This window comes from Trachypithecus francoisi, unplaced genomic scaffold (genome assembly GCF_009764315.1).
Source record: "Trachypithecus francoisi isolate TF-2019V2 unplaced genomic scaffold, Tfra_2.0 Lachesis_group14, whole genome shotgun sequence".
NCBI classification, from domain to species: domain Eukaryota; kingdom Metazoa; phylum Chordata; class Mammalia; order Primates; family Cercopithecidae; genus Trachypithecus; species Trachypithecus francoisi.
The window spans coordinates 41,742,703-41,770,613 of NW_022681459.1; the positions used below are offsets into that span (position 1 = coordinate 41,742,703).

General features: G+C 46.8%; 2 protein-coding genes and 1 long non-coding RNA gene across 6 annotated transcripts in view; 2 read left to right on the forward strand and 1 right to left on the reverse strand.

Annotated features, from left to right (window-relative positions):
• Positions 1 to 16,119, forward strand: part of UFD1 (ubiquitin recognition factor in ER associated degradation 1) — a 29,591-nt gene extending 13,472 nt beyond the window's left edge. For 2 of the 3 annotated variants that reach the window (XM_033232957.1, XM_033232958.1), the window contains 7 exons: positions 824 to 896; positions 7,359 to 7,427; positions 8,919 to 8,984; positions 9,201 to 9,248; positions 10,067 to 10,155; positions 10,994 to 11,075; positions 15,694 to 15,805. In XM_033232957.1, coding sequence (XP_033088848.1) covers positions 824 to 896; positions 7,359 to 7,427; positions 8,919 to 8,984; positions 9,201 to 9,248; positions 10,067 to 10,155; positions 10,994 to 11,075; positions 15,694 to 15,768 — 502 coding nt within the window. In that variant the 3' untranslated portion in view covers positions 15,769 to 15,805. Of the gene's footprint in view, positions 1 to 823; positions 897 to 7,358; positions 7,428 to 8,918; positions 8,985 to 9,200; positions 9,249 to 10,066; positions 10,156 to 10,993; positions 11,076 to 15,693 lie in introns of all 3 variants that reach the window. The other variant, XM_033232956.1, reaches the window with a different exon arrangement.
• Positions 16,120 to 16,270: 151 nt separating this feature from the next.
• LOC117096046 lies at positions 16,271 to 18,509 on the reverse strand. Its single transcript, XR_004442324.1, has 2 exons — positions 18,398 to 18,509; positions 16,271 to 18,197 (listed from the first exon to the last, which is right to left on the reverse strand). It is a non-coding gene; the product is annotated as an uncharacterized LOC117096046 (long non-coding RNA).
• On the forward strand, positions 18,075 to 23,204 carry CUNH22orf39 (chromosome unknown C22orf39 homolog). Of its 2 annotated transcripts, none has more exons than XM_033232959.1 (3): positions 18,075 to 18,636; positions 18,753 to 18,920; positions 21,972 to 23,204. In XM_033232959.1, exons 1-3 carry the CDS (start codon positions 18,502 to 18,504, stop codon positions 22,095 to 22,097), a joined length of 429 nt encoding a protein of 142 aa, XP_033088850.1. In that variant the 5' UTR covers positions 18,075 to 18,501; the 3' UTR covers positions 22,098 to 23,204. The 2 variants fall into 2 exon arrangements, 1 of the variants encoding a protein (XP_033088850.1); XR_004442323.1 differs by having other exon boundaries at positions 18,192 to 18,636; positions 18,753 to 19,302; positions 21,972 to 22,108.
• The last annotated feature ends 4,707 nt before the right edge of the window (positions 23,205 to 27,911 follow it).

The window sequence follows — 27,911 nt, forward strand, 5'->3', positions numbered from 1 at the left end:
GGTGAACCTAGATAGCCTCGCCCTTTCACCCTCAAGTTAGACTCTCACAGTGGCAGGCTCTGGAGCCACGTTTCTTGTGATCTTTTTATGTAAAGTAATTCAGCAAATTGATGAGGAAGACATGGTTAAAATATTCCACATGAATAGACATTTCCTTGTATGGGCATTTGGGTTCTACTGTCTTTTACTGTTATAAAAAGTATTTGCTGGTTTCTTTAATTTTTATTAATTAAAGTTATAAGCTCAAAAGATAGAAACAACAAAAGTATAAATGAAAGCATCTTTGATTTTGAGGAACTTTTGAGCACACCTATCTGACTCATTAAATCTTTTTTGTTCTTTTGTACTCCCATAGGATTTTTTTAAATCCCATGGTATAATTTGTACACAATAAAATGCACACAGTTCAGCCAGTTTGAAAATGTGTACACCCATGTAACCAGAACATTTCCATGTTCCCAAAAGGTCCTTTGCTGCCAGTCCCCACCTGATCCCCTGGCCCAGAAACCTCTCAACTACCTCCCATCCTCATAGATCTGTCTTTCTTAGGGTTCTGTGTAGATGGAATCTCACTGCCCTTTTGTGGTTGGTTATTTCCCCTTCCCGCAGCTTGGCATTTGTGAGATTAATCCATATTATTGTACGTTGGGAGTTCCATCCTTCCTTATTGCCAAGTAGTACTTCATTGTGTTAAAACTTCGTGTTTCAAGTACCATCATGGTACAGTCTCTACCTACGAGTAATCATCTAACCCCTCATGGAAACTTGTTTCATATTTAAGGTATCCATCTTGCCATGTTGCCTTGACAGAGTGTGTCTGCAGATTAGAAAACGCACTTAGGAATTTTGCCTGTCTGACCACCGGGGATGTGATTGCCATCAACTATAATGAAAAGGTGAGCCCAGTTCATGCAGGTCATGCCTGACAAGAACCACCTGCAGTGTCCATTCTGATGTTTGAATGGGGCTTCTTTTTAAGCGGGGTATGCCTGGATCTTATCACCTAATTACTGCCTACTGTTTGGTTATTAAGTTTTCCCGCGTTCATATTTAGAGGCCCAATTCATTTGGTAACTCTGTTTTGAGGATAGATTGCATTTACAGGGGAATATTGATAGACTTGTTAGCCATAGCTCTGTGTACCTTGGTGGCTACTGGTTCTATCTTGGTTTGAAAGGTCCCCACTGCACCTCTAATCTAACCTAAGCCCTTTGTGGGGCTGTGGAGACACAGTAACAACCCTGCTGGGTCCTTGTCCTTGGGATCCCTGCCCCACAGAAGCTGACAGGCCCTTCAGTGGGGCCAAGTGCTGTGTGGCATCTGAGAAGCAGAGCCTGGCTCTGCCTTAGGGCAACACCTCCTAGGCTCACCTCTCCTCCTGGGAGCCCACATCCTCCTCCACTTCCTCCTCCTGTTTTCTTCAGCTTCCATTTTCACTTAGCAGCTTCTCTAGGCTTGACCTTTCTCACACAAGTCTCTCAGGTCTGAATGCCTCTGTTTTCATCCCTGATTTTTTGTTGTTTAGGTGTCTGGATCTAGACAATTTAACTGTAAAGTGAAATGACAGGACTTACTCCAAAATTCAAGAAGGCATTCACTTTCCTATTACCAATGGGAACATGCATGAGGGAGGATGTAATAGTTGGCAGTCCTGCCATCAGGCTGTCCTACCACAGGCATGGAGCATAGTACTATGGGTGCCCGTTCACTGTGACTATTGACAATTGACCCTCCCACAGAGCTGTTGCCACGGCTAGCCTTAGTGTTCAGGAGTGACCACAGCCTGGCTTGACTGCGCTTTCCCTGAAGCTAGCTAGCACTTAGCTCCTTCACAGCACTCTCTGGTCCCCTCAGGGACTCGGCCTTCACAGCTGTGTCACAGCTGCCTGTGGTTTAGCCAGTTACTCCCTTGGTGTCAGTGCAGGGATCCAGCTTATTCTCTGGCAGTTTCCTTGTATTTGAGGCATCTGACCTTATTTTTCAGTTTTGTGGGTTTCAAATCACACTTTCTTTTTTTCTTTTAATAAACTAAGAAATAATCTTGTTCCCTTTAGCTTTGTGGAGAACATTTTAGGTGTCATTTACCTTAACTGAATAATCTTTTATAATTAATTACAGGCAGTTTAATGTTACTGTTTTTAATGTTAAGGTGGTAATACTAAATATAACTCCTAAACTGATGATAAAGGATATATAAACTGATGATAAAGGACACCTGTGGTGGCTCACAGATACTTTGCACTGTAAGGGAGGGTAGATTATATAGAGTATATGTAAAACTGAAACACGGGATTGAATTTCCACTTTTAGAAGTAGGGAAAACTAGATATGTACTGTTGTGCTTATAGAGAATTTTAAAGACTCTAAGCAGGGTTGCCCTGAGGGCAGATGGCTATATCAGTGCTCTGGTGGGAGATCAGACTCAGAGATCAGGGTTGAACTGGAACCCTTAAAAGCAGTAAAACAGACACAGAGGTGGGTGTTGTCCTTGTCTCAGGAGAAATAAACACAGATCCTCTCTGGAAAAAGCACTCCAGTTTAGTTAAGCCTTTGGGATTGCTGTCAATTGAACAAGCAAATAAGAATGCATAATTAAACCACACCAAAGCAGAGACAACAAAAATTAGATCCCTAAGGAAATCAGCATTAGAATTTCTAGATACAAATGTAAAATAATTAGATATAAAATGTTCAAAGATATTTTTAAAAATGGAATTATAATAGCAAGCAACAAAAGGCTATCAGAAATAACCAGAAAGATGTGAAAAACAAAACGTTAAACAACAGCTATAAAAGAGTTAATGATGATGAATCTGAATAAATAACAGAATTTCACACAGAGGAGCAAGGGGATGGAATATACGAGAGCTTGAAATGTTGAAGACACTGAGAAAACATGCCCGTTGCAATCCTAGTAGGAAAGAATGGAGGAATTGCAATAATCTGAAAAGATGATAACTGAAATTGATTTAGAATTGGTGGTCAGCCCATCACTACAGGAAGTTTATAATGTATAACAAACAGAATAAGCTACAGGTAGAAAATACCAAATACAGAGAGGTAAGCAGGGAGAAAACACAGTATCTACAGAACAGCAAGTAGCAGGTCTTTGAATAGCAACAGTTACAGCCAGTATCAAGTAACTATCATCAAAACCTTCCTTAAAGAATAAGGGCAAAGTAAAAATATTTTCACATGAACCAAATCTGAGAGAGGTTATTTACCAATGGAATTTTAAAAGCATGTACTTTAGGAATAAGCATTATCCCAGAAGGAAAGCAAGAAGGAATAGGGAATAAATAAATTGGCAATATGAAGCCAGGGTAAATGTTGCCATATAAAGCAGTAATAATGTTTAATATATGAAGCTTAAAAAATGACATCTAAAATGTTGGAAAAGAGTAAGTAAAGACTTACTCTCCTTTTTTATGAGACAGAGTCTCTGTCTCACCCTGGCTAGAGTGCAGTGGTGCGATCTTGGTTCACTTCAGCTACCGCCTCCCTGGTTCAAGCGATTCTCCTGTCTCATCTCAGCCTCCTAAGTAGCTGGGACTACAGGCATGTGCCACCACATGTGGCTAATTTTGTATTTTTAGTAGAGATGGGGTTTCACCATGTTGGCCAGGCTGGTCTTAAACTCCTGACCTCAGGTGATCCATCTCCCTCAGCCTCCCAATGTGCTGGGATTATAGACGTGAACCACCACGCCCAGCCTAGACTTACTCTCTTGAGAGAGTTGTTTAGAATTAAAGTTTTCTGTTTACTATTCAATAAAGTTAATTTAAAAAGATAGCTGAAGCTGGGTGTGGTGGCTCACACCTGTAATCCCAGCAATTTGGCAGGCTGAGGTGGGTGGATCACTTAAGTCCAGGAGTTTAAGACCAGACTGGGCAACATGGCAAACCCCCATCTCGACAAAAAATACAAAAATTCGCTGGGCATGGTGGCATGCACCTGTAGTCCCAGCTACTCGGGAGGCTGAAGTGGGAGGATTGCTTGAGTCTGGGAGGCAGAAGTTACAGTGAACAGTGACCGTGCCACTGCACTCCAGCCTAGGTGATAAAGCGAGACCTTTCCTCAAACAAAAAAAAAGCAAACCCTGAAAAGTCTACATACATATTGAATGTTTAAAAATGTATAAAATGACTTAGATAAAGCAGATGCCTTGAAAGATAAAACAGGCCGGACGCGGTGGCTCAAGCCTGTAATCCCAGCACTTTGGGAGGCCGAGACGGGCGGATCACGAGGTCAGGAGATCAAGACCATCCTGGCTAACACGGTGAAACCCCGTCTCTACTAAAAAATACAAAAAACTAGCCGGGCAAGGTGGCAGGCGCCTTAGTCCCAGCTACTCCGGAGGTTGAGGCAGGAGAATGGCGTAAACACGGGAGGCGGAGCTTGCAGTGAGCTGAGATCCGGCCACTGCACTCCAGCCCGCGTGACAGAGCGAGACTCCGTCTCAAAAAAAAAAAAAAGAAATGTATAGCAATTTGGCATTGTTGTAACCTCCACATACATGGCCACAGAACCAGTCTTTGTCCTGGTGAACTCTGGGCGTCTGGTGTGTGTTGTGTCTTGCTTCTGTGCAGGAGGACCGCATGGCAGTCCAGCAGACTGCACATTTTAAAAAACTAGGTCTTCCCAGGTAGTTTGAGGAGCACCAACCTAGAAAAGTGGTCCCATAGTTAAAAAAAAAAAAGTGTTTAATATTATGCCAATACATAAAAGTAAATGGAAAATGTCACAGGAATATTTATCCTTACTAAATGCAATACATTCTGGTACTTCTAGGGTACTGTCCTCCAATTCTTTCCTTTTCAGTTCTGCTTGCAGCCCTGTTGGTTTTATGACCCACTAATTTGTTGTGGCCTACAATTTGAACACATAAAAACAGTAGAGAAGCATTAGCCAAGCCCTAGGAGACATGTTTGAATGTTTATAGTAGTGTCATTAACATCGCAAAATGATTGGAAGCAGGCCGGATGCTCAGTGGATAAATGGTAGTATATCCACACAATGACAGATCCTTTTTATTCCTTGTTTATTCAATAATTATGACACTTTTAAAAGTAGATTTGGCCCTGCTTAGGCTTTTTTTTTTTTTTTTTTAATGGTGGGACTATCCAGACTTTTTAAAATGATTGTAAAAGCAAGACATACTGGCCGGGCGCGGTGGTGCACGCCTGTAATCCCAGCACTTTGGGAGGCCGAAGGGGGGTGATACACAACGTCAGGAGTTCAAGGCCAGCTTGGCCAACATAGTGAAACCCCGTCTCTACTAAAAATACAAAAATTAGCCAGGTGTGGTGGCGTGCATCTGTAGTCCCAGTTACTTGGGAGGCTGAGGCAAGAGAATCGCTTGAACCTGGGAGGCGAAGGTTGCAGTGAATTGAGACCACACCATTACACTCCGGCTTGGGTGGCAGAGCGAGACTCCATCTCAAAAAAATAAAAGCAAGACAGACTTTAGATAAAAGCAAAGAACCTGAAATGATGCAGGAAAAAGTAGATAGGGCCACTTTTAATTCTGTGCTTCTGGATTTTTTTTTTTTTTTTTTGAGATGGAGTCTCACTCTGTCGCCCAGGCTGAAATGCAGTGGCGCGATCTCGGCTTACTGCAAGCTCCACCTCCCGGGTTCACACCATTCTCCTGCCTCAGCCTCCTGAGTAGTTGTGACTATAGGAGCCTGCCACCACTCCCAGCTAAGTTTTTGTATTTTTTAGTAGAGACGGGGTTTCACCGTGTTGGCCAGGTTGGTCTCGTTCGCCTGACCTCGTGATCCACCTGCCTCAGCTTCCCAAAGTGCTGGGATTACAGGCGTGAGCCAATATGCACAGCCCTGCTTCTGGACATTTTTTATGTGCATTTTTTACATTCGCGAGGTCATCTTAGACACAAGCAACATGACTGGTTTTAAAATTCTTTTCCTGTTGGCTGCATAGCATACTGTTGTATAACTATAAATTTATATATGAACAAATATAATTCAGCTGCATTTTGAGTATACAGACCGTCCCTGACCATGGTTCTACCTAGAATTTTTCAACTTTGTGATGATGCAAACATGATACACATTCAGTAAAACCATACTTTGAATATCTATAAAACCATTCTGTTTTTTATCTTCAGTACAGTATTCAATAAATTGCATGAATTATTCAACATTTGATTATAAAATAAGCTTTTTTTTTTTTTTTTTTTTTTTTTTTTTTTTTTTTGAGGCGGAGTCTCGCTCTGTCGCCCAGGCTGGAGTGCAGTGGCTGGATCTCAGCTCACTGCAAGCTCCGCCTCCCGGGTTTTACGCCATTCTCCTGCCTCAGCCTCCCGAGTAGCTGGACTACAGGCGCCCGCCACCTCGCCCGGCTAGTTTTTGTATTTTAGTAGAGACGGGGTTTCACTGTATTAGCCAGGAGGGTCTCGATCTCCTGACCTCGTGATCCGCCCGTCTCGGCCTCCCAAAGTGCTGGGATTACAGGCTTGAGCCACCGCGCCCGGCCTATAAAATAAGCTTTATATTAGATGATTTTGCCCAACTCTAGGCTAATGTATGTGTTCTGAGAATGGTTAAGGCAGGCTGCACTATGATGTTTGGTAGGTTAGGAGTGTTAATACATTTTTAACTTATGATAAGTTTATGGGACTCGGTTCCATCGTAAGTCAAGGCACATCTGTACAGTGGCATTAGTGACATTGGTATGAGCCTTCTTAGAATGTTCTCATTGAGTATAGCTAGTTATTTACTTAGAATAAATTTTGAAGGCCAAGTGTGGTGGCTCATGTCTGTAATCCCAGCTCTTTGGGTGGCCGAGGTGGGCAGATCACCTGAGGTCAGGAGTTCGAGACCAGCCTGGTCAACATGGTGAAACCCTGTCTCTACAACAATACAAACATTAGTCATGTGTGGTGGCGCATGCCTATAGTCCCAGCTACTAGGGAGGCTGAGGCAGGAGAAGTGCTTGAACCCGGGAGGCAGAGGTTCCAGTGAGCCGAGATCGCACCACTGCACTCCAGCCTGGGTGATAGAGCGAGACTCTGTCTGAAAATAAATAAAATAAATAGTAAAGTTCCAGAAGTGAACTTTCTGGGTTAAAGATTGTTAGTGTCTTTTGCAGTTAGCTCTATAACTACCTTGTCTAATTTGAACCACATCTGGGGAACAGCATCTCTTCTGCGATGGGCACAGGGCAGCCTGTCCCTTATGGTAGTGCTGTCACAGCAAGAAGTGCAGCTGTAGGTTGTGTCATGGGCGTGAATGCTGTGTCATTCGCAGGAGCCGGTAGAGCCACAGTAACATGGACAGCAACAGCTTCAGTGCTGCCAGGAAACCATCCAACTGATTTCTGTGTTTGCCCCACAGATCTACGAACTTCGTGTGATGGAGACCAAACCTGACAAGGCAGTGTCCATCATTGAGTGTGACATGAACGTGAGTGGCTCTGTCCAGTTACAGTGAGCCTGGGCCCTGGGAGGATGGGCAGTTGGTGACCACTGCAGGCCAGCGTGTCAGGAGGGCATCAAACAGCCCCTGGGACTCTTTGGGCAAAGAGGAGGAAGATGCTGTCAGAACATCATGAGACTGTGACCTTGTCATCTATCTCAGAGCCAGTTGAGGCAACAGAGTGTTGCCAGTGCTGCCATGGTTAGCTCTGACCTGTTGAGGAGTGAATTTTATTTATTTATTTATTTATTTATTTATTTATTTATTTATTTTTTGAGACTGAGTTTCACTCCTGTTGCCCAGGCTGGAGTGCAGGGGCCTGATCTTGGTTACAACCTCCACCTCCTGGGTTCAAGTGATTCTTCTGTCTCAGCCTCCAGAGTAGCTGGGATTACAGGCATGTGCCACCATGCTCGGCTAGTTTTGTATTTTAGTAGAGACACGGTTTTTTTTTTTTTTTTTTTGAGACGGAGTCTCGCTCTGTCGCCCAGGCTGGAGTGCAGTGGCCGGATCTCAGCTCACTGCAAGCTCCACCTCCGGGGTTTACGCCATTCTCCTGCCTCAGCCTCCCGAGTAGCTGGGACTACAGGCGCCCGCCACCTCGCCCGGCTAGTTTTTTTTTTGTATTTTTTTTTTTTAGTAGAGACAGGGTTTCACCGTGTTAGCCAGGATGGTCTCGACCTCCTGACCTTGTGATCCGCCCGTCTCAGCCTCCCAAAGTGCTGGGATTACAGGCTTGAGCCACCGCGCCCTATTGAGACGCGGTTTCACCATGGTGGCCAGGCTGGTCTCAAACTCCTGACCTCAGGTAATCCACCCACCTTGGCCTTCCAAAGTGCTGAGATTAAATGTACTCCATTTACAGGAGTAAATATTCTTAAGAGCTAAGGAAGCGTACCGAACCTTCTGAGTAGGAATGAAGTGCTGATGCACACAGCATCCTAGTTGTATTACTAGGGAATACTGCTGAGCAGAAAGGGCCAATCCCAAAAAACTTACTTCATTATATAGCATCCTTAAAGTGACAGAACTTTAGAAATGGAAGACAGACTAGGGGTTGCCAGGGCTTAGGACTGGTGGAGGGGGCTGGGAGACAGTTGGGTATGGTTATAAAAACAACATGGGCAATCCTAGTGGTGGTGAAACTGTTCTACATCTCGACTGTGGTGGATACATGGCCCTACACAGTGATTACATTGTATAGAACTAAAGATACACATAAACAAAAACATGTAAAACTGGGGAAATCTGAATAAGAGCGGTGGGTTGTGCCAGTGTTGATATCTTGGCAGCAATACTTTACTGTAATTTTGTAAGATTCTGCCGTAGGGAAAACTGGGCAAGTGTATAAGGCATCTTTCTGTATTATTTCTTAAAACTGCATGTGAATCTACAGTTGTCTCAATTAAAAGCAAAAAAGATAAGGAACCAAGGGTGGCCATGTCTGAATATTTTACTTTTAAAATCCTGGAAACACAGGTGGACTTTGATGCTCCCCTGGGCTACAAAGAACCCGAAAGACAAGTCCAGCATGAGGAGTCGACAGTAAGTGTTATCCCCAGTGTCCTTTGCTGTCCTGCTGCGTGCTGCTTTTGAGTTCCTGGTAGTGACTCGTGGGTGGCCTCTGCTGGTGTTGGTGTCATATCCTCTGCGTCCCTTCCAGCCATGCTTCTGGGGGACATCCTAGCTGGGGGTGGGGGATGAGAGGGAAGCTGGGTGTCCCCGCTGAGGAGCTCACTCGTTTTTCTTTTTCTCTGTCAGGAAGGTGAAGCCGACCACAGTGGCTATGCTGGAGAGCTGGGGTTCCGCGTGAGTACCAGACCACTTGACTTACGTTGCTGTGCCCTCTGCTTCTTGAAATTAGAGCACTCACTCAAGCTGTTCTCCATGATACTCGATGGACATCAGCAGGGACTGGGCCTCTGGGTACCTGTGCACATGCATGCAAATCTGCCACTTGCTCAGTTACCAAACACTTTTATATCCACTCTCTCCTGGAATCTTCCCAACAGCCCCATAAGGCAGCCCAGCTTTTTAAGAATTTCTAACCTACCGAAGAGTTTAAATAGTACAGTAGACATATACTCTTCCCTTAGGTTCACCAAACGTTACCACATTTGCTCTCTCTCTCGTAAATCATGTTTCCTTTTTTCTTTGCCTGTACCATGTAGGTTGCAAACATGACCCTTAGCATAACCACTGGCAAGGTTCCATGGGAAACAGGTGGAGGTGGCTCATGTGTGGGCACTGAGGTGGCAGGAGGTGCCAGGAAGCAGCAGAGACAGCAGAATGATGGGAAGCTGAGCTATGGGGCAGTCACAACAGTGGCCTTAGCCCACCCACAGAGCTTGAACTGGGTGGCCCTGCAGAGGCAGGGGTCAGGCCTTTTAACCTAACACTGACTGCTGGCTGCCTTGGCCAAGTGGCTCTCTTCAGCTCATGGCCGCCCCCTGAGGAACTGGGCAGAGTTCTCAGCTGCCAGCACCCCAGCAGCTAAGGAGTCAGGGCTTCAGTCCTGTAGGGTCTGCACAGCACCCCAACTCACATCCCTGCAGTGATCTCCAAGCAAAGGACATATCTGTCCTCACACTTGGGCTCATTATATGACTCAACTACTTCCTGTCTAGGCTTTCTCTGGCTCTGGCAATAGACTGGATGGAAAGAAGAAAGGGGTGGAGCCCAGCCCCTCCCCAATCAAGCCTGGAGATATTAAAAGGTAAGTCTGTCCTGGCTCTCCTTCAGGACAGGAAGAGGATCTGTGCCAGCCCTCTGGGGTGGGACAGCCTCACCCCAGTTCTGGAGACAAAGCCTGGGTCAGTAGGCCCAAGGGACTTTACCCTTACCTGCTCTCCTGGGTGGGGTGGAGCACAACAGGTCCCTCCTTCCACAGTGCCACCCCCAGTACCACTGTGGTCCAGCCTCTCACTCCATACCTCCAATTCAGCGTCTTCTTGCCCCCAGTGGCTTTCCGAAGATGTGCGTCTGATCAGATCTGTCTCTTATTCAAAACCTTTCTGGTCCCTATTTGGTGATCTGCCTATTTTCCTGTTTTGTGACTTTGAATTATTAATCAGGTCACATTATCTCAGTTCCCCTGAAAGTTCCTGAGGAGCTACCTCAGATGTGCTTCTGTTGCTGGGTCCAGGGACCCACAGCAGACCCTTCCTCTGGTGGCCATGATGGCAGGGGCAGGGCTGAGGTGTGTCAGTTGTCTGTTGTGTGTGTGAAATCAGGAGAATACTGGAGTGAGAGTCTAGCCACCTCGGGGTTCTGTGAAGCTCAGGACAGTGACAGTGAGGGCTTCCCAGTCCTTCAGATGACCCCTCTCCATAGACAGGTACAGAGCCTAAAGCCCCTGGCCCTATACCCAATGCTGATACTAAACCAGGAAGCCAGTTATCTTCTGCTTCCCTCCTGGGAGGATGCCAGGAAGCACCAAAGGGCCCAGGTGGGGTGCAGCAGCATCTTTTCTGCATTCCTCTTTACTGTCATAAATGAATTTTAGTCCTTTTTTCCTGGAAATAACATTTCTCCTTGTCTCTCTCTCCTTACAGAGGAATTCCCAATTATGAATTTAAACTTGGTAAGATAACTTTCATCAGAAATTCACGTCCCCTTGTCAAAAAGGTTGAAGAGGTGAGTGTATTTCCTTGGTTGGTAATGAGGAGATTTATTTGCTAGTGATGACTGAGGTTCCTGGCATTCTGAGTAGGGGTGTGTATTAGACTGTTTCCAAGCTGCTGGTAAAGACATACTGGAGACTGCAATTTACAAAAGAAAGAGGTTTAATGGACTTACAGTTCCACATGGCTGGGGAGGCCTCACAATCATGGCAGAAGGCAAGGAGGAGCAAGTCACATCTTACATGGATGGTAGCAGGCGGAGAAAAAGCTGGCGCAGGGAACCACTTCCTTATAAAACCATCAGATCTCATGAGACTTATTCACTCACGAGAACAGCACAGAAAAGACCCACCCTCATGACTCAGTTACCTTCCACCAACTCAGTTACCTCCCACTGGGTCCCTCCCACAACACGTGGGAATTCAAGATGAGATTTGGGTGGGGACACAGCCAAACCACATCAGGGTGTCTGTCATGTTTTCCCTTTCCTGGGGTCCCTCTGCTTCCTGGTGTCCTGTTTTTATCTGTCGTGCTGGTGTGGGGTGTGTGAAACAGAAGACTTGCAGCCCGGGGCTCAGGACCTCTGTCTTGCTCTAGAGCTGACTCCAGGCTCTGTTATCACAGAACTGTGTGCCCTGGGTGGGCTTCATCTTCCAACAGAGACCTTGAACTTCAAATATAGGGAGTACCTTCCAGCTGAGCAGGGTGGTGGTGGGACAGAGGAAGGCAAGGGCTGAGCATCCTGTAGACATGGGCACTTTGTGGGAGTGGGCCAGGCCCGGCAGCAAGTAGAACGCAGTCACCTCTGTGTGATGAGGATTTCTAGAACACCAGCGCTTCAGACCCATCGCTTTCCTGGTTCCTTTTCTCAAAGGATTGGACCCTGAGGATCCAGGAGTAGGGCCGAGGGCAGATGTACTGAGTCACCCATTCAGGGCCAGCTGCTACATAGGACCCATCCCTGGCCCATCCTGATTACTGAACTCTTCTCTCTAGCACTTGGGGTGGTTGGGGACAGAGACGGCTGTGAAGTTTGCACACTGGTCCTACCCACAACCACTTCTGGGCTCAATGTTCATTCAAGTTGAAACAGCATTGAGACCTTTCAGGCCCAGAGGAGCAAACATAGTGGCCAATCAGACCTCACCCTCCAGCTCCTCCTTCAGGCACCATCCAGGCTTCACCAGCTACAGGCTGCCTTTCTCACTAAAAGCCAGTGCCTGACTCAGACCTAAGACCTCAGCATGGGACATCCCCCAGGCTGACTGTGACCTGACTGTTGCAAATTTACAGAAGGTGGGGTAGGCCGGTGGGCACAGCAGGCCTGTTTGACTATAAATATGTATTTAAGAAGTATATGTTTAAAGATGGGATTGAAGACACATTTAGCTCTACTCCATCCTGCAGCCCCACTAAGGCTGTGGCTAAAGGTCATGAGGTAAGAAAGACAGTGGAAGAGAAGGCAACTACAAGGCTTTGGAAACCCGGGGTACCTTAGTAGATCATAAAAAGCCTAGAAGCAGTTCTGTGTAGATTGTGTATAGAATGTAGAATTCTCAAAAGGCACCTCTAGAAATGAGGGACTAATGACAGAATTCTGTTACTAAGCAGAGCTGCATTACTCTCCCTCCCCTACCCTAGAAGGCTGGAGGCCCGACTCCAGTAGGACTCTAGACTGTTACCTCTGAAGTGAAGGCCATAGTCAGAAAGCTTCCCATTCCAACATCTAAATAGTAGAGGATTTGTGGGAAGAACAGCCACAGAAACCAAAGGAGCAGAAACCATCAGGGAAATAGTTTCCCCAAAGATGGACACAAATTCGCAGATTTGAAGGGCCCACTGAGTTCCAGCAAAATGAATCAAAATAGCGCCACTTTGAGGCAAGAAAGATCCTAAAGCTTCTGGAGAGAGAACAGAGGTATCACCATGGATCAAGGACATCATCAGCCAAGCGCCACGGCTCAGACCTATAATCCCAACACTTTGGGAGGCTGAGGCGGGAAGATCATTTGAGCCCAGGAGTTTGAGACCAGCCTGGGCAATATAGGGAGACCCTGTCTCTACAGAAAATTTTAAAATTAGCCAAGCATGGCAGCACGCACCTGTAGTCCCAGCTACTTCAAGGCTGAGTTGGGAGCATCACTTGAGCCTGGGAGGTGGAGACTGCTGCTGTGAGCTGAGATCACACCACTGCACTCCAGCCTGGGTAACAGTAAGACCCTGTCTCCCAAAAAAAGGGACATCATCTTAGCAGGACACAGAGGAAACTGGAAGATAGTGGAGCAATATCCTCAAAATTCTGAAATTTTTTCCAACCTAAAATTCCGTACCAACTCTTAAGAGCTGGATTGTGTCCCTCCAGTGTTTCTGTGTTGAAGCCCTGACCCCCAGTAACTCAGATAGGGCCATTTAAATAAGCAATTAAGTTAAAAAAAGACCATTAGAGTTGGCCCTAATTCAATCTGGTGTCCTTTTGAGAAGAGGAAATTTGGGGCAGGCGTGGTGGCTAACCCCTGTAATCCCAGCATTTTGGGAGGCCAAGGTGGGTGAATCACAAGGTCAGGAGATCGAGACCATCCTGGCTAACATGGTGAAACCCCGTCTCTACTAAAAATACAAAAAATTAGCCGGGCGTGGTGGCAGGAGCCTGTAGTCCCAGCTACTTGGGAGGCTGAGGCAGGAGAATGGCGTGAACCAGGGAGGCGGAGCTTGCAGTGAGCCGAGATCGCGCCACTGCACTCCAGCCTGGGCGACAAAGTGAGACTCTGTCTCAAAAAAAAAAAAAAGGAAATTTGGACATAGGATGGGCCATGTGAGGACACAGCAAGAAGGCAGCCATCTGCAAGTCAAGGAAAAGGGCATCAGAAGAAACCAAACCTGCTGACACTTTGATTCTGCACTTCGGCCTCCAAAACTATGAACAATAAATTTCTGTTGTTTGAGCAACGCTGTCTTTGGCATTTTATATGGCAGCCCTAGCAGACTAACATACCAACCAGACTATCAATGAAATATGAGAATAGAAAGAAGGAACTAACAAGAAGATAATCCTTATACATCTTTTCTCAGGAAGCTCCTAGAAGGTGTCCCTCACTAAAATGAAGGAATAAGGTAGAAATAAAGTCATAGAATCCAGGAAATAAGGAGCCCCCACTAACATGCACGGCACCTAGAGAAAGGCCAGTCCAGGTATGGCAGGGTGAAGGCCCAGGAGACACAGCTTTGTCAAAACAGATGAACTCCATGCAATGCAGGCTGTGATTGAATGTATAGAGAAAGAAGCCAAACACAGCTATTGACACCAGGATAAATGGAAGGCTATGTGGCAAAGGAAGACTAAATGCAGCCGTGACTCAAATTTACAAGAATGTTACCACATAAATACTAAATGGTGTTTTTTTTTTTTTTGAGACGGAGTCTCGCTCTGTCGCCCAGGCTGGAGTGCAGTGGCCGGATCTCAGCTCACTGCAAGCTCTGCCTCCCGGGTTTACGCCATTCTCCTGCCTCACCCCCACCCCCAGAGTAGCTGGGACTACAGGGGCCTGCCACCTTGCCCGGCTAGTTTTTTGTATTTTTTAGTAGAGATGGGGTTTCACCGTGTTAGCCAGGATGGTCTCAATCTCCTGACCTTGTGATCCGACCTCGGCCTCCCAAAGTGCTGAGATTACAGGCTTGAGCCACCGTGCCCAGCCTAAATGGTGTTCTACTGCAGGTATAACATGCTACAGTTAGTGGGGAGCCAGGTGCAGGGATTTGTGTTGAACATTCCAGAATCCTCTTTTTCCTAGGGAAAAGTTGAGGTAATGCCTCAGACTGACTAGCAATAAAAGCATGTGAAAAAAAATATGTGCAGTTTTCAAAGGCTTGGGAAAAAACAATTCCTCTTTCTGTTGATGGAAGGATAGCTTAGTAGAATGTTTCTGAGGGCTGGTTGGTCTCTATACATTAAAAGCATTAAAAATGTGTACACGCTTTGACCCAGGAATTTGAGCTCTAAAAAAATATCAGAGCTGTGTGCAAATACATTAAGCTGCTTACCACAGCAATGTCCACTGGTAGAAAACTGGCTGTCCTACATGATGGAATTCTTTTTAACAGAATTCAGTTCTGTAGCCTTGGGAATATAAGATAAGAAGTTTATTGGCATGAGACTTCAGAATTAAGTGGGAAAACAGTTCTTCAAGCATGTGCAGAAAAGTGACCTGAAGTTTTTGGGTGATGAACTTAGAGACTTTTTTTTTTTTTTTTTTTTTTTTTGAGGCAGGGTCTTGCTCTGTTGCTCTGCCATCCAGGCTGGAGTGCAGTGGCACAATCATAGCTCACTATGGCGTTGGCTCAAACCATCCTTCCATCTCAGCCTCCCAAGTAGCTGGGACCATAGGGATATACCACACCAAGGTATTTTTGGTAGAGATGGGGTCTCACTATGTTGCCCAGGCTGGTCTTGAACTCTGGGCTCAAGCGTTCCTCCCACCGTTACCTTCCAAAATGCTGGGATTACAGGTGTCAGCTATAGTGTCCAGCCTGAGACATTTATGAGTAATACGGATGGTACGTGAGTCTATAGAGTAAGGCATTTATTGTAAATCTCCAGGGAGTTTCTGAAAATAGTATCTTCTCTTCACACCTAGGATGAAGCTGGAGGCAGATTCGTCGCTTTCTCTGGAGAAGGACAGTCGTTGCGTAAAAAGGGAAGAAAGCCCTAAGCGAGGACTGTTGGCTGACTGGAAAATAATAAAAGAATCAATTGCAACATTTGGCTTTTAGTTACTGGCACTGACAGGGACGAGCCTCATCAGAATACTCTGTTACTTAAGATTTGCTTAGAGTTACCTAAGAATTATCAAGTTTTACTTGGAAGTGGAGCAGCAGGACTTTGTAGTTGTATGCTTGATTTGGGGAAAGACAAAGAGCTGTCCCTGAGGGCCTGTAGGCATCTGCCGCCTGACCTCTTCATGCTTTCAGCTTGAGGGGGGCTCCCATTGCCTCAGCAGGAGCAATTCTGTATCCCTAATTCTGTCAAAACCAATGGAGGTGACTAAATTGTTTAACATGAAGTGTTCTTTCTTTTTCATTTATCCTTTCTTTTCCTAGGTCAACTGCATAGGTGTCAGTCTTTGTCCTAAAAAAAGGGTTTAAATAGACATGTGTTCTATAAATAGTGGCTGTCCCACTACTGTGGCTGCAGTTTAAGTATTTGACAAAGAATGTTTCTATTTTATTTTACATATTTTTTTCAAAAACATCACTCAGAAAAACCTGATCTGAATGAGTTTGCACTTTTATTCTCATTTCATATGGACATAACTGGCTCCTTACGAACCTGTTCATAGTGAAACAGCTCCATGGAGAAGCAAATATGTGAATGTTAGAATGAACAAATGCTAAAGAGATGTTCCTCTCTTTCCTTCTTCCCTACTCCCCCACTAATTTTAATTTATTAAATCATCCAAGCTTCTGCTGGCCTGTCTTTATTTTTTATCAGTATTTATTTGGTCTTAGGTCTTCACTTTCTATAACGTGAGATCTTTTGACATGCTAATCTGATTATTTTAAATTTGTTCCCATGAGCCACTGTGCCTGGTCCCATTGGGAATAATTGTAAGCCAAGAATTTCAAGTAAAAACAGGCAATAACTAAAGCCTAAATCTAAATGTTTGATTAGGTACTAACACAGACTGGTGGTTGGGCCTCTGACCAGAACTGAAGAAAGCCCTGTTGGCAGATACCCCATGTTCCATCTCACCATTAGAAAACTTCCCATCTGGGGCTTCTGCTGGAGAAAGTAGGAAGAAACAAGGCTGCCTGATCCCTACGTGGCAATGGCTAAGCCCAGCAGGGTCCCCTATGAGCCAGGGCTGACCCTGCTTCTAGGGATGGGGATCCTGCCCGGGTCAGGGCCCCTGCAACACTCCAGAGAGGAAAGGATAGTGGCCCCAGGGTCTAGCCACATGTCTTCAGTGAAGAGTGTCTAGAGTGTCATGATGTTCAGTACTTGGCCTGTGGCACAAACCATCATCACTGGAAATGAGCGTGGTTTTGGAAGGTGTGAGCACTGTGGGGACTTACCTGACCTTCCACTGACAGTCTCAGTTTTACTAGCAGAGGGAGAAACCCTCCTTGGTGGGTAGCAGCTTTCATTTGCAGGATCACAGCAGCTAACAAATTGTCACTTTCTGCATAATCAAGAATGTTGCAGTACCTCTGGCTCTGGGTTTTTGTCTTCACTAAGCAATACCTGCTGTGTATGCAGTGAAATGCCTGGTCCTTTGCTGGAGGCACACTCCCCTGCCTGGACCAGGATGGATTCCATTGCAGGGCCTTTTAGTGGGGCCAGTTGGAGCACTGATTTCTGGTCCTTACTCCTGCACCCTGGCCTGCAGCCTTCCTCCCAGTGTCTTCTTTGGGCTTGGTCCTTGAGCCAGCTGCCTCAACAGCAGGACCCCTGGTAAAACTGCAGCTTTCTGACCCACCTCCAGGGAGTCTGTCCCAGTGGACACTTCTGCAAGCCCACCAGCTTCCCCTTTACTTGCCTTTGTTGCCTCTTGTGCATTGCTCCTTTTTATAAACGTTGCAGCCAGGCGTTGTCGCTCAGCCTATAATCCTAGCACTTTGGGAGGCCAAAGTGAGAGGATCGCTTGAGGCCAAACTAGCCTGAGTAACTTAGCAAGACCACATCTTTACTTAAAAAAAAAAAAATTAAAAATTAGCCTGGTGAGGCGGTGCATGCTTGTGGTCCCAGCTGTTCGAAGTCCAGGAGTTCGAGGTCGCAGGTAAGCCTGGGTGACACAGCAAGACCCTGTCTCGAAAAATAAATAAGGTAAATGTTACATGTCTCCCACACCCTTAGAATCGAGCTACAGACATCCAAGCCACTCCTACCCCGCTCGCCCTTGCTACACACCGCCTCCATGCCTTTGACCGGCCTATGGCCGTGCTCGGATTGCCTTCTCAGCCTCCACTTCAAGCCTGCGTTCCCTGGGCAGGTCATCCAACCCTAGATCCACCACACGTCATGCCCAACCAACCTCGGTTACTTTGCGAGTTCACCTCCATCCTGAGTGGACGCTCAGACAAGACCGCCAGAGCCGCAGATCTGGGAGGTTCGCTGCACCAACATGATGCTCAGTACGTACTTTTGAAAATAAACCGCATTGTTGAGATGTGAGAAAATCTCATAAAGCTGCTAAAAAGAACTGGCCAGAGCCGTGTGATTTTAGACGCGACTGACGTAAGGTAGCTGCGCGGCCCAGGATGCCCTCATGGCTCGGGGTGAATGGCGCTGGCTTCGCGGTGGCCAAGTAGGCTCCGCGCCAGGCCTTGTCCCGGACTTACCCTGCGACCCCCGCCATCCGCGCGCCGCAGCCGCCCTCGGTTGCTGTTGGTTGCTCGTCCTGTTTGTCCGAGCTTCTCTAAGATCGGGGCGAAGATGTAATTGAATGTGTCGGGGCTCATTAGTTATTCTGTCAGTCGATCACGAGGTGCCGCTTTCTTCATTCTTCATTGGCTGGCGGACTGAGGGGCAGGCTTGGCGCCCCGGTCGCGCAGACATGGCGGACGGCAGCGGCTGGCAGGTGAGTGTGCTCGGGAGCCGGGAACCACCAGGGTCTTCAGGAGGGAGGGAACGGGACAGGCTCGGGGCGTGGGGCGCGGCCGCTGGGCCCCGCTCAGGCGCCGCCTCTCGCCGCAGCCGCCGCGCCCCTGCGAGGCCTACCGCGCCGAGTGGAAGCTCTGCCGCAGCGCCAGGCACTTCCTGCACTACTACTACGTCCACGGCGAGCGGCCGGCCTGCGAACAGTGGAGGCGCGACCTGGCCAGCTGCCGCGACTGGGAGGAGCGCCGGAGCGCCGAGGCCCAGGTGCGCAGGGAGGGAGCGGGGCGGCGCTTCGAAGCGCCCTGCAGCGCCCAGCTTTTCCCACCCCTCCACGCCCCAGGCCCCGCGACCTTGCCGAGAACTGTCTAGGTCCCTACCCTCCTCAGGCTTCCTTTCTTTTGAGAGATGGTATAAATTAGCATATCAACAGGACTTTCAGAGGGCGTGAAAGACAACGAAGGAGACCAGCGAGGAGGCTGTAGAGTGGTTTAGAGAGCAAAGAGGGCAACCGTCCAATGTTAGGGTCATCAGCTGGCCTACGCAGGAGGTGATGTTGCTGAGTCCTGAGTGACCAGGAGCCAGCCTTCATCCAGCCCCGGTAGACACTGCTAAGAAACAGAGAAGGCCTGTGTTCCTGAAGCAGAGGGTAGGTGGACGGTTGTAGAGCGGTATACCAGGGACCTAGTGGGCCTTGATACGGAGTTTAGAGTTTAGTCTAAAGTGTGCTGGGAAGCATAATTCGATTTATATCTTTAGCAGATCAGTCTGTTAGCAAAGTGTGGTGACGTGCACCTGTGGTCCCAGCTACTTGGGAGGGTGAGGCGGGAGGATCGCCTAAGCCCGGGAGTTCAGAGCTGCAGTGAGCTGTGGTCACGCCACTGCACACCAGCCTGGGCAACAGAGGGAGACCTGTCTCAGGAAAAAAAAAAAAAAAGAGAGGAAAAAAGTTCAATCTGTTTGCTAGGGTGTAGAGAGTATTTTACAGGAGCAGAGAGACCGGTAAGGAGGTGGTTCTAGTTGTTTATTCGTCCAGCAAATATGTACTACATTGGGTACTCTTGGGGATGCACGAGTGATAAGAAGAGTCTCTGCCCTCCTGGCACCCACACTGTAGTCTAGAATATACAGTACTACGGTGGACCCCTTGTGGGAGAGGAGATGGAGAGAAGCCAGCCGAAAGGTGCAAGGCTCATGGGGAGTGCCAAGGAATGAGAATCAGTGGGACTGATCAACACTTCAACATTGTTAAGTGTGTACAGTGATCTGAAAGAGATGAACTGATGTGGAAACCAGACTGCTGTATAAAAGAAAATGATGACTATTCCATAAGATGTGAAACTCAAAAAAATGTCAGAAAGCTGACAGCCTGTATAGCAAGAGATTGATAATTTTAATGTATGTATATCTGCGCGTGTGTGTATAAACAGCTCTTATATATCAGTAAGAAATATAGGGATTATTTCAGAATGGAAAAATGGCCAGAGGACACAAAGAAGCAATTCATTAAAAAAACAAAGCCAGGTGGGCATGGTGGTGGGCACCTGTAATCTCAGCACTTTGGGAGGCCGCTTGAGCCTCCCACAAGGGGATTGCTTGAGCCCAGGAGCTTGAGACCAGCCATGGGCAACGTGGTGAGACTCCATCTTTATAAAAATAATAGAAAAAAAAAGCCTGGGCGTGGTGGCTCACGCCTGTAATCCTAGCACTTTGGGAGGCCAAGGTGGGCAGATCACCTGAGGTCAGGAGTTTGAGACCAGTCTGGCAACATGGCAAAACCCCATCTCTACTAAAAATATGAAAATTAGCCACGGATGGTTTCACACATCTGTAATCCCAGCTACTCGGGAGGCTGAGACAGGAGAACTGCTTAAACCTGGGAGGCGGAAGTTGCAATGAGCTGATCGTGTCACTGTACTCCAGCCTGGGCAACAGGACAGTAAGACTCCATCTCAAGAAAAAAAAGAAAAAACCAAATGGCCAGATGTCAGGTATTTAAGTCTAAATAACAGTAACAGCAGGTTTTGCCCAGCAGAAAGTCGTAAGTGTTGATGGGGGTTTGAAGAATTCTGGGTAGTTGTGCAGTGTTGGTGGGGGTGTCGGGTGTTCTGATTATGTAAAGGTCAGATGCATACCTTTTGACCTTAAGTTTTACTTCTGGAACTTTATCCTAGGGAACTAATTGGATAACAGTGTACAGTTAAAAGTTCAGAATGCTGATTACGTTTTTGATACTGCAAAAGCTGAAAACAACCTAAATTTCAGTAATAGACATTTGACCAAATAGCTTTTTCCACAAAGTGAAATACCGCATAGCCTTTGAAAGGAATAGTCAGTCATCTACCTGGATGTGGAAAAGTGCCTACAGTGTATTGTTTAGTGAAAAAAAAATGCAGGAAGTAGACTAGCCAGCAGAAGATTATCCCATCATTAGGGAAACGTTAGCTCTAAAATTTGGACCAAAAAACGGTATCAGGGAAGCTGTTAACTGCCACATTGGGAATGGACATTTGGGAATCTTTAATAGTCTGTGCTACATTTCTGATAGCTTTTTAAACACGATCAAAATATTTTATTTGAGGCAATAGAGCTTGAACAAATACAGACATGTAGACAGATTAAATTATCTGTGTAAAGAGGCTGACATGGCACCTGATACTTACCAAGGGCCCACAGCGAAGGTCTCCCGTGTTGTGATACACTGACCCGTGTCTGTATTGGGATACAGTAGCCAGAAGCTGATGGGTTGAGTAGCACTTGTGGCACCACTCAGGCAGGTGGTCTGTCCTCTGGACTCTTCCCACCCTTCCAGGATACCCTGGGCATGTATTTCTTCCCTGTCTTCCTCCCTTCTTCCCTATCATACTCCTCCCTGCAGCTCCCCACAGCTGCTGTCTCAGACTCTTCTCTCCTCTCCACTCAGCACCCCCAGGCTCACTCTCGGCAGGTGAATATGCCCCAGACTCACGAGGTCAGCCAGAGCCATTGAGCCCTGAGGTTCAGGAGAAGATATTTAAAAATTCCTCAAATTATTATGACCTATTCAGTAGTTTTTCACAGTAGTTTGTGAGAACAAAATGATCTCAATCTCTGTGTGCTAATATGGAATACTCACCAAGGTATAGTAGGTGGATGCAGCTGTGCTGCACAGTGGTGTGCAGACATGTAGACAGATTAAATTATCTGTGTAAACAGGCTGACATGGCACCTGTCATGTGCACCATAGGCCCCTGCCTCTCTATCTGTGTTTTAGGGGGAGGTACAGGGGTCTTGAGGGTGCTCAGAGCCTGGGGAGTGACTAGAGTCTCATTTGTACAGCAATCCCTCTGTGAGAGCGAGCGGGCACGAGTCCGGGCTGCACGGAAGCACATCCTGGTGTGGGCCCCGAGGCAGAGCCCCCCTCCAGACTGGCATCTCCCTCTGCCGCAGGAGAAGGACGAGTGACAAGCACCCCTGCCATTGGCCTGTGCAGCTTCCTCAGTCTGTTTCAAGTTGCTGTTGCACAACCCTGGGGACTCTGACAGCCTACACAGTCTAGTGGGTCCCTGTGAGCTCTTGCTGGGTTTGGAACATGGAGCAGGACATTGCTGGTCCTACTTGCCCACCCCTCACCTGCATGCAGGGTACCCTGACGCTGCGATGTTCTGCAGGACAATTGCACCGCTTCAGAGCTTCCAGGAGGCCAAGCATTATGGCCAGGTACCTGTGAGCAGCCAGGTCAGGCCGGGCACAGTAGCACAGGAGATGGCGGTCCTGAGATCTAGGCTTCTCAGGTAAACTGAAGGGTAGCCCTGACCTGTGTGGACACACAGGTGGGTCATAATGAGGTTGCTAAACAGTTGTGCCACTGTGAATGTTTTCCTAGTCCTTGGGAAACTGCCTGCTATGTCTCAGGTTTGGTGAACATTGTGAGTACTCACTCTGCTCCACTTAGTTCCACTGCACATGCAGGCAGGTGTGCCGAACAGGCAGGGCTTGCTGGCCCCTCTGCACCAGCAGGCTTCACTTATCAGGCTCCGAGGTCGGCCCCTGGAGACTCTAGTTTTTAAGAAATGCACACAGCTACAGAACACACAACGTTGCATAAAGAGGGTTTGTGGACTCAGCTTAAGAAATCCAAGTCCAAGACATGTGGAATTAAGGACTCCTTCCCTCAAAATTTCCCCTGGTGGTTAATGTATCAAAAGCCATTTCATCTAATTTCAAATAGAAGCTGAAAATTAAGTTTACATGTTAGATTTTGTATATAACAGTGTTGTGTATGGGCAGTGTTAGAAATTTGTATGCTTATTCTCTTGTAGGTGTTTTAAAATGTATGGACCACCAAAAACACTATTTCTCGAAGAGGTCTCTTTATTACTAATAGAATGGTTTCTCATCCTGTGGTGGCCCTGTTATGTGATGCTGAGGGCTAGGCTGGGTCTGTGCCCAGCACCCTCCCTGCTTTCTTCCTGGACACAGGCAGCAAGTTGAATATCTTTAAATTTGTTCTTTGGGGTAGAACAATCTATTACTTCAGAAGGGTGTCCATTAAAGAACAGTATTTCCCTGCTTGAATGTTTTCTCTTGTGCTCCCTAAGAGCCCCTGTCTGTGTCTGCGAACGGTGGGGGTGGGGGTTGTGTTCACGGGATCCCAAGAACAGGAGCATCTACAGAGGAGCCAGCGTTCCCCCATCATCAAGGGAGTATTGATGTGTCTAAGGCAACCAAGGTGCCTCCAGCATGGTTGTGGCTGGATTAATGAGCATTTCCACCCAGTGAGGGAAGAGAAGAAGACTGCTAGAGATGTACAAGGTTTTTCGTACTCTTAAACACAGGGAAGGGGCATCTGAATTTGTAGTCTGCTGTAATCCCAGCACTTTGGGAGGCCGAGGCGGGTGGATCACTTGAGGTCAGAAGTTCGAAACCAACCTGGCCAACATGGTGAAACCCCATCTCTATTAAAAATACAAAAATTGGCCAGGCGCGGTGGCTCAAGCCTGTAATCCCAGCACTTTGGGAGGCCAAGACGGGCGGATCACGAGGTCAGGAGATCGAGACCATCCTGGCTAACACGGTGAAACCCTGTCTCTACTAAAAATACAAAAAACTAGCTGGGCGAGGTGGCGGGCGCCTGTAGTCCCAGCTACTCCGGAGGCTGAGGCAGGAGAATGGCATAACCCGGGAGGCGAGCTTGCAGTGAGCTGAGATCCGGCCACGCACTCCAGACCGGGCGACAGAGCAAGACTCTGTCTCAAAAAAACAAAAAAAAAAACAAAAATTAGCTGGGCATGGTGGCATGCGCCTGTGATCCCAGTTACCCGGGAAGCTAAGACACGAGAATCACTTGAACCCCAGAGGCAGAGGTTGCAGTGAGCTGAGTTCGTGCCACTGCACTCCAGCCTGGGCAACAGAGTAAGACTCTGTCTCAAAAATAAAATAATAAAATGAATTGGCAGTCTGCATGTGATGCCTGGGATTGCAGCACCTGCCTTCAGGTTCGTGGGGCGGAGCTGGAGAGTGCAGCAAAAGCCAGGGCATGCCAGCCAGCACCCCTGTCCATGAGGGGCCTTCCCTCAGTGCAGCCATGCTCCCTGCCACCTGCTTGTTTAGCAAGGTATGCGGTGTGCGGCTGCATGCTCGGTTAGGAAGCATTGAGTCCTGCCACTGTAGTGCGAATGTCATATTTTGCCTCCTTCTTCACTACTCAAGTTCCACATCTTCACTACTCAAGTTCCACATCAGCAGATAATCTCTCTGGACAGGATGTTCCTGCATTTGTTCCTATGGCGATTCCTTCACAACATCTGAGTGTCCACATGTTGGACAGGGTTTGGGGCTTACAAGACCACAGTTTTGAAACAGACAAATTGTCTTCAAAGAGTTTCTGTTGTAGTTTGGGGAAAAGACAGACATTAAACATCAATAAATAGGGATTTAAAATGGTGGCTGGATGTGGTGGCTCACGGCTGTTACCCCAGCACTTTGGGAGGCTGAGGTGGGAGGATTGCTTGAGCCCAGGAGTTCGAAACCAGCCTAGGAAACATAACAAGACTCTATCTCTACAAAAAATAAACGAGCCATGCATGGTGGCACGCATTTGTAGTTCCAGCTACTTGGGAGTCTGAGATAGGAGGATCATTTGAGCCCAGGAGTTTGAGGCTGCAGTGAGCCATGATTGTGCCAGTGCACTTCAACCTGGGCAACAGAGCGATATCCTGTCTCAAAACAAATAAAAATAAAATGGTGGTAATTTCTGAAGCAGTTTGGATAATTTTCTTTTTTTTTTTTTTTTTTTTTTTGAGGAGGAGTCTCGCTCTGTCGCCCGGACTGGAGTGCAGTGGCCGGATCTCGGCTCACTGCAAGCTCCGCCTCCTGGGTTTTTTACGCCATTCTCCTGCCTCAGCCTCCCTAGTAGCTGGGACTACAGGCGCCTGCCACCTCGCCCGGCTAGTTTTTGTATTTTTAGTAGAGACGGGGTTTCACCGTGTTAGCCAGGATGGTCTCGATCTCCTGACCTCGTGATCCGCCCGTCTCGGCCTCCCAAAGTGCTGGGATTACAGGCTTGAGCCACCGCGCCCGGCCGATAATTTTTTTTATGGTGGTGTTATGAAGAAAACAAATACTATAATAAGAGCAGTATCTTTCACACTTTTTGGAGAGGTGCTAGGCATGGTGACTCACACCTGTAATCTCAGCTACTTGGGAGGCTGAGGCAGAAGGATCACTTGGGGATAGGGGTTTGAGGTTGCAGTCAGCTGTGACTGTGCCACTGCACTCCAGCCTGGGCAACAGAGCAAGACCCCGTCTCTAAATAAATAAATATTTTAAAAATAAGTGTTTTGGATAAAACCCCATATTAATAATAAGTATTTTACATCATTATCTGGCATAGACTGTTAAATATAGCATATTATTGTTGAAATACAAAACAATATGTATCCGTACTGTATGTGATACAGTGCCATTTTCAGTAACTGCTGTACACACAGCAACTCAGATGAAACTCAAGAAAATTCTTCGGAGCAAAACCAGCCAATCTTGAAAACATACATGTAGCAGGATTCCATGTATGTAACATTGATGAAATAATGTAATTACAGAGATGGAAAACAGATTAAAGGTTACCAGGGGTTAGGTTAGGGATGGTTGGGGGGTGGTTCACATCAGAGTCCTGTGGTGTTGAAAACCATCTGTCAGCCTGACTGATGGTTACACAGGGCTATACATGAAGTCAAAATTGTGTAGAGTTAGGTACACAAAGGAGTACAGATACAACTGGGGAAACCGAGTATGTTCTGTAGACTGTACCAATGTCAGTTTTTGGCTCCTGACGCTGTGCTATAGTGTATAAGGTGTTAACATTGTGGGAGGCTGGGGCAAGGGTACGCAGCACCTCCCTAGACAACCTCCTATGCAACTTCCTGTGAATCTATAATTACTTCAAAATAAAAAGTTGAAAACAAACTGTCGGCCATGACCTACTGAACTGATTGTACAACCTAATGGATGAAACCTACTGTTTTTAAAAGCACTGCTATCAAGCACCTGTGCTGGACACTTACCTTGGGCGGGGAGGTAGGGGAGGCCTCAGTGTCTGAGCCCAGACCTGGATGAAGAGGCTCAGCTCCTGTCAGGCAGAGAAAGGGACCCACAAAGGCAGAGGGACCTGACACCATGTATTGATAGGAGGGGGTGCTGTGAGCTGTAATCAGGAATCGGGGGATGAGACTCTTGGGGTGGCAGGTAGCCAAAGACCTGACCTGACCTGGTTCTAGAGACCTCTGGCTGCTGTGCAGAGAATGGGTGGGGTGGCTAGATCAGTTGGCCACTGCAATAGAACAGGCAAAAACTGACAATGACTTGGACCTCAGAGGCAGCAGTGGAGGTCAGGAAAAGTGGTTCCACTCAGCATTTGTCTCAGGTGGAGCCAAAGGACTTAGAATCCTTAGGCAACATTTTTATCCAGGACTGATAAAGAGTTTTTAAAACAAAGTTTTTTGTTTTGAAAAAAGCAGCAGTCCCAGCTACTTGGAAGGCTGAGGTGAGAGGATCACCCAGGCTATGGAAAGGACAGTCTTTTCAACAAATGGTTGATGCCTGGAAACTGGATATCCAAGAGTGAAGTTGGACCCTTACCAAACATCATATACAAAAATTAACTCAAAATTGACCTAAATTTTAAGAGCTTAAAATTAAACATAGAGAATATCTTCACAACGTTGGATTTGACAGTAGTTTCTTGGATATGACACCAAAGTCATCAACATTAAGAAGAAAAAAATAAACAAATTGGACTTCATGAAAATTAAAGGCATTAAATTTCACATCAAAAGACACTATTGGCCAAGCATGGTGGTTCACTCCTGTAGTCCCAGCACTTTTGGAGGCCAAGGTGGAAGGATCACTTGAGCCCAGGAGTTCAAGACCAGCCTAGGCAACATAGTAAAACCCTGCCTCCATTCCTTCTAGAAAAAAAATTTTTAAAAACCACACTATCAGGCCAGGCACTGTGGATCATGTCTGTAATCCCAGCATTTTGGGAGGCTGACACAAGGGAATTGCTGGAGGCCAGGAGTTCAAGACCAGTTTGGACAATATAGCAAGACCCCATCTCTACAAGTTATTTTTTAAAAAAGGTAGCTGAGCATGGTGGTGCCTGTCTGTAGTCCTAGCTACTTAGGAGGCTGAGGTAGAATTGCTTGAGCCCAGGAGTTTGAGGTTACAGTGAGCTATGATTGCACTACTGCACTCTAGCCTGGGTGACAGAGCAAGACCCTATCTCTAAAAAAAAAAAAAGACACTTAACGACAGAATAAAAAGGCAGTCCACAGAATGGGAGAAAATATTTGCAAATCATATATCTGACAAGAGATTAATAGAATTATAGAGAACTCCTAAAACTCAATGAGAAAAAAAGTTCAAAAATGGGCAAGGGGCCAGGCAGTGTGGCTTAGGCCTATAATCCCAGCACTTTGGGAGGCTGAGGCAGGCGGATCACCTGAGGTTAGGAATTCAAGACCAGCCTGGCCAACATGGTGAAACCACATTTCTACTAAAAATATAAAAATTAGCCAGGTGTGGTGGCATGCACCTGTAATCCCAGCTACTTGGGAGACTGAGGCTAAATTGTTTGAACCGGGAGGTGGAGGTTGCAGTGAGCCAAGATTACGCCACTGCACTCCAGCCAGGGTAACAGAGTGAGACTGTTACAAAAAAAAAAAAAAAAGGCAAGGACTTGAATAGACATACAAATGGCCAAAAAGCACATAAAAAGAT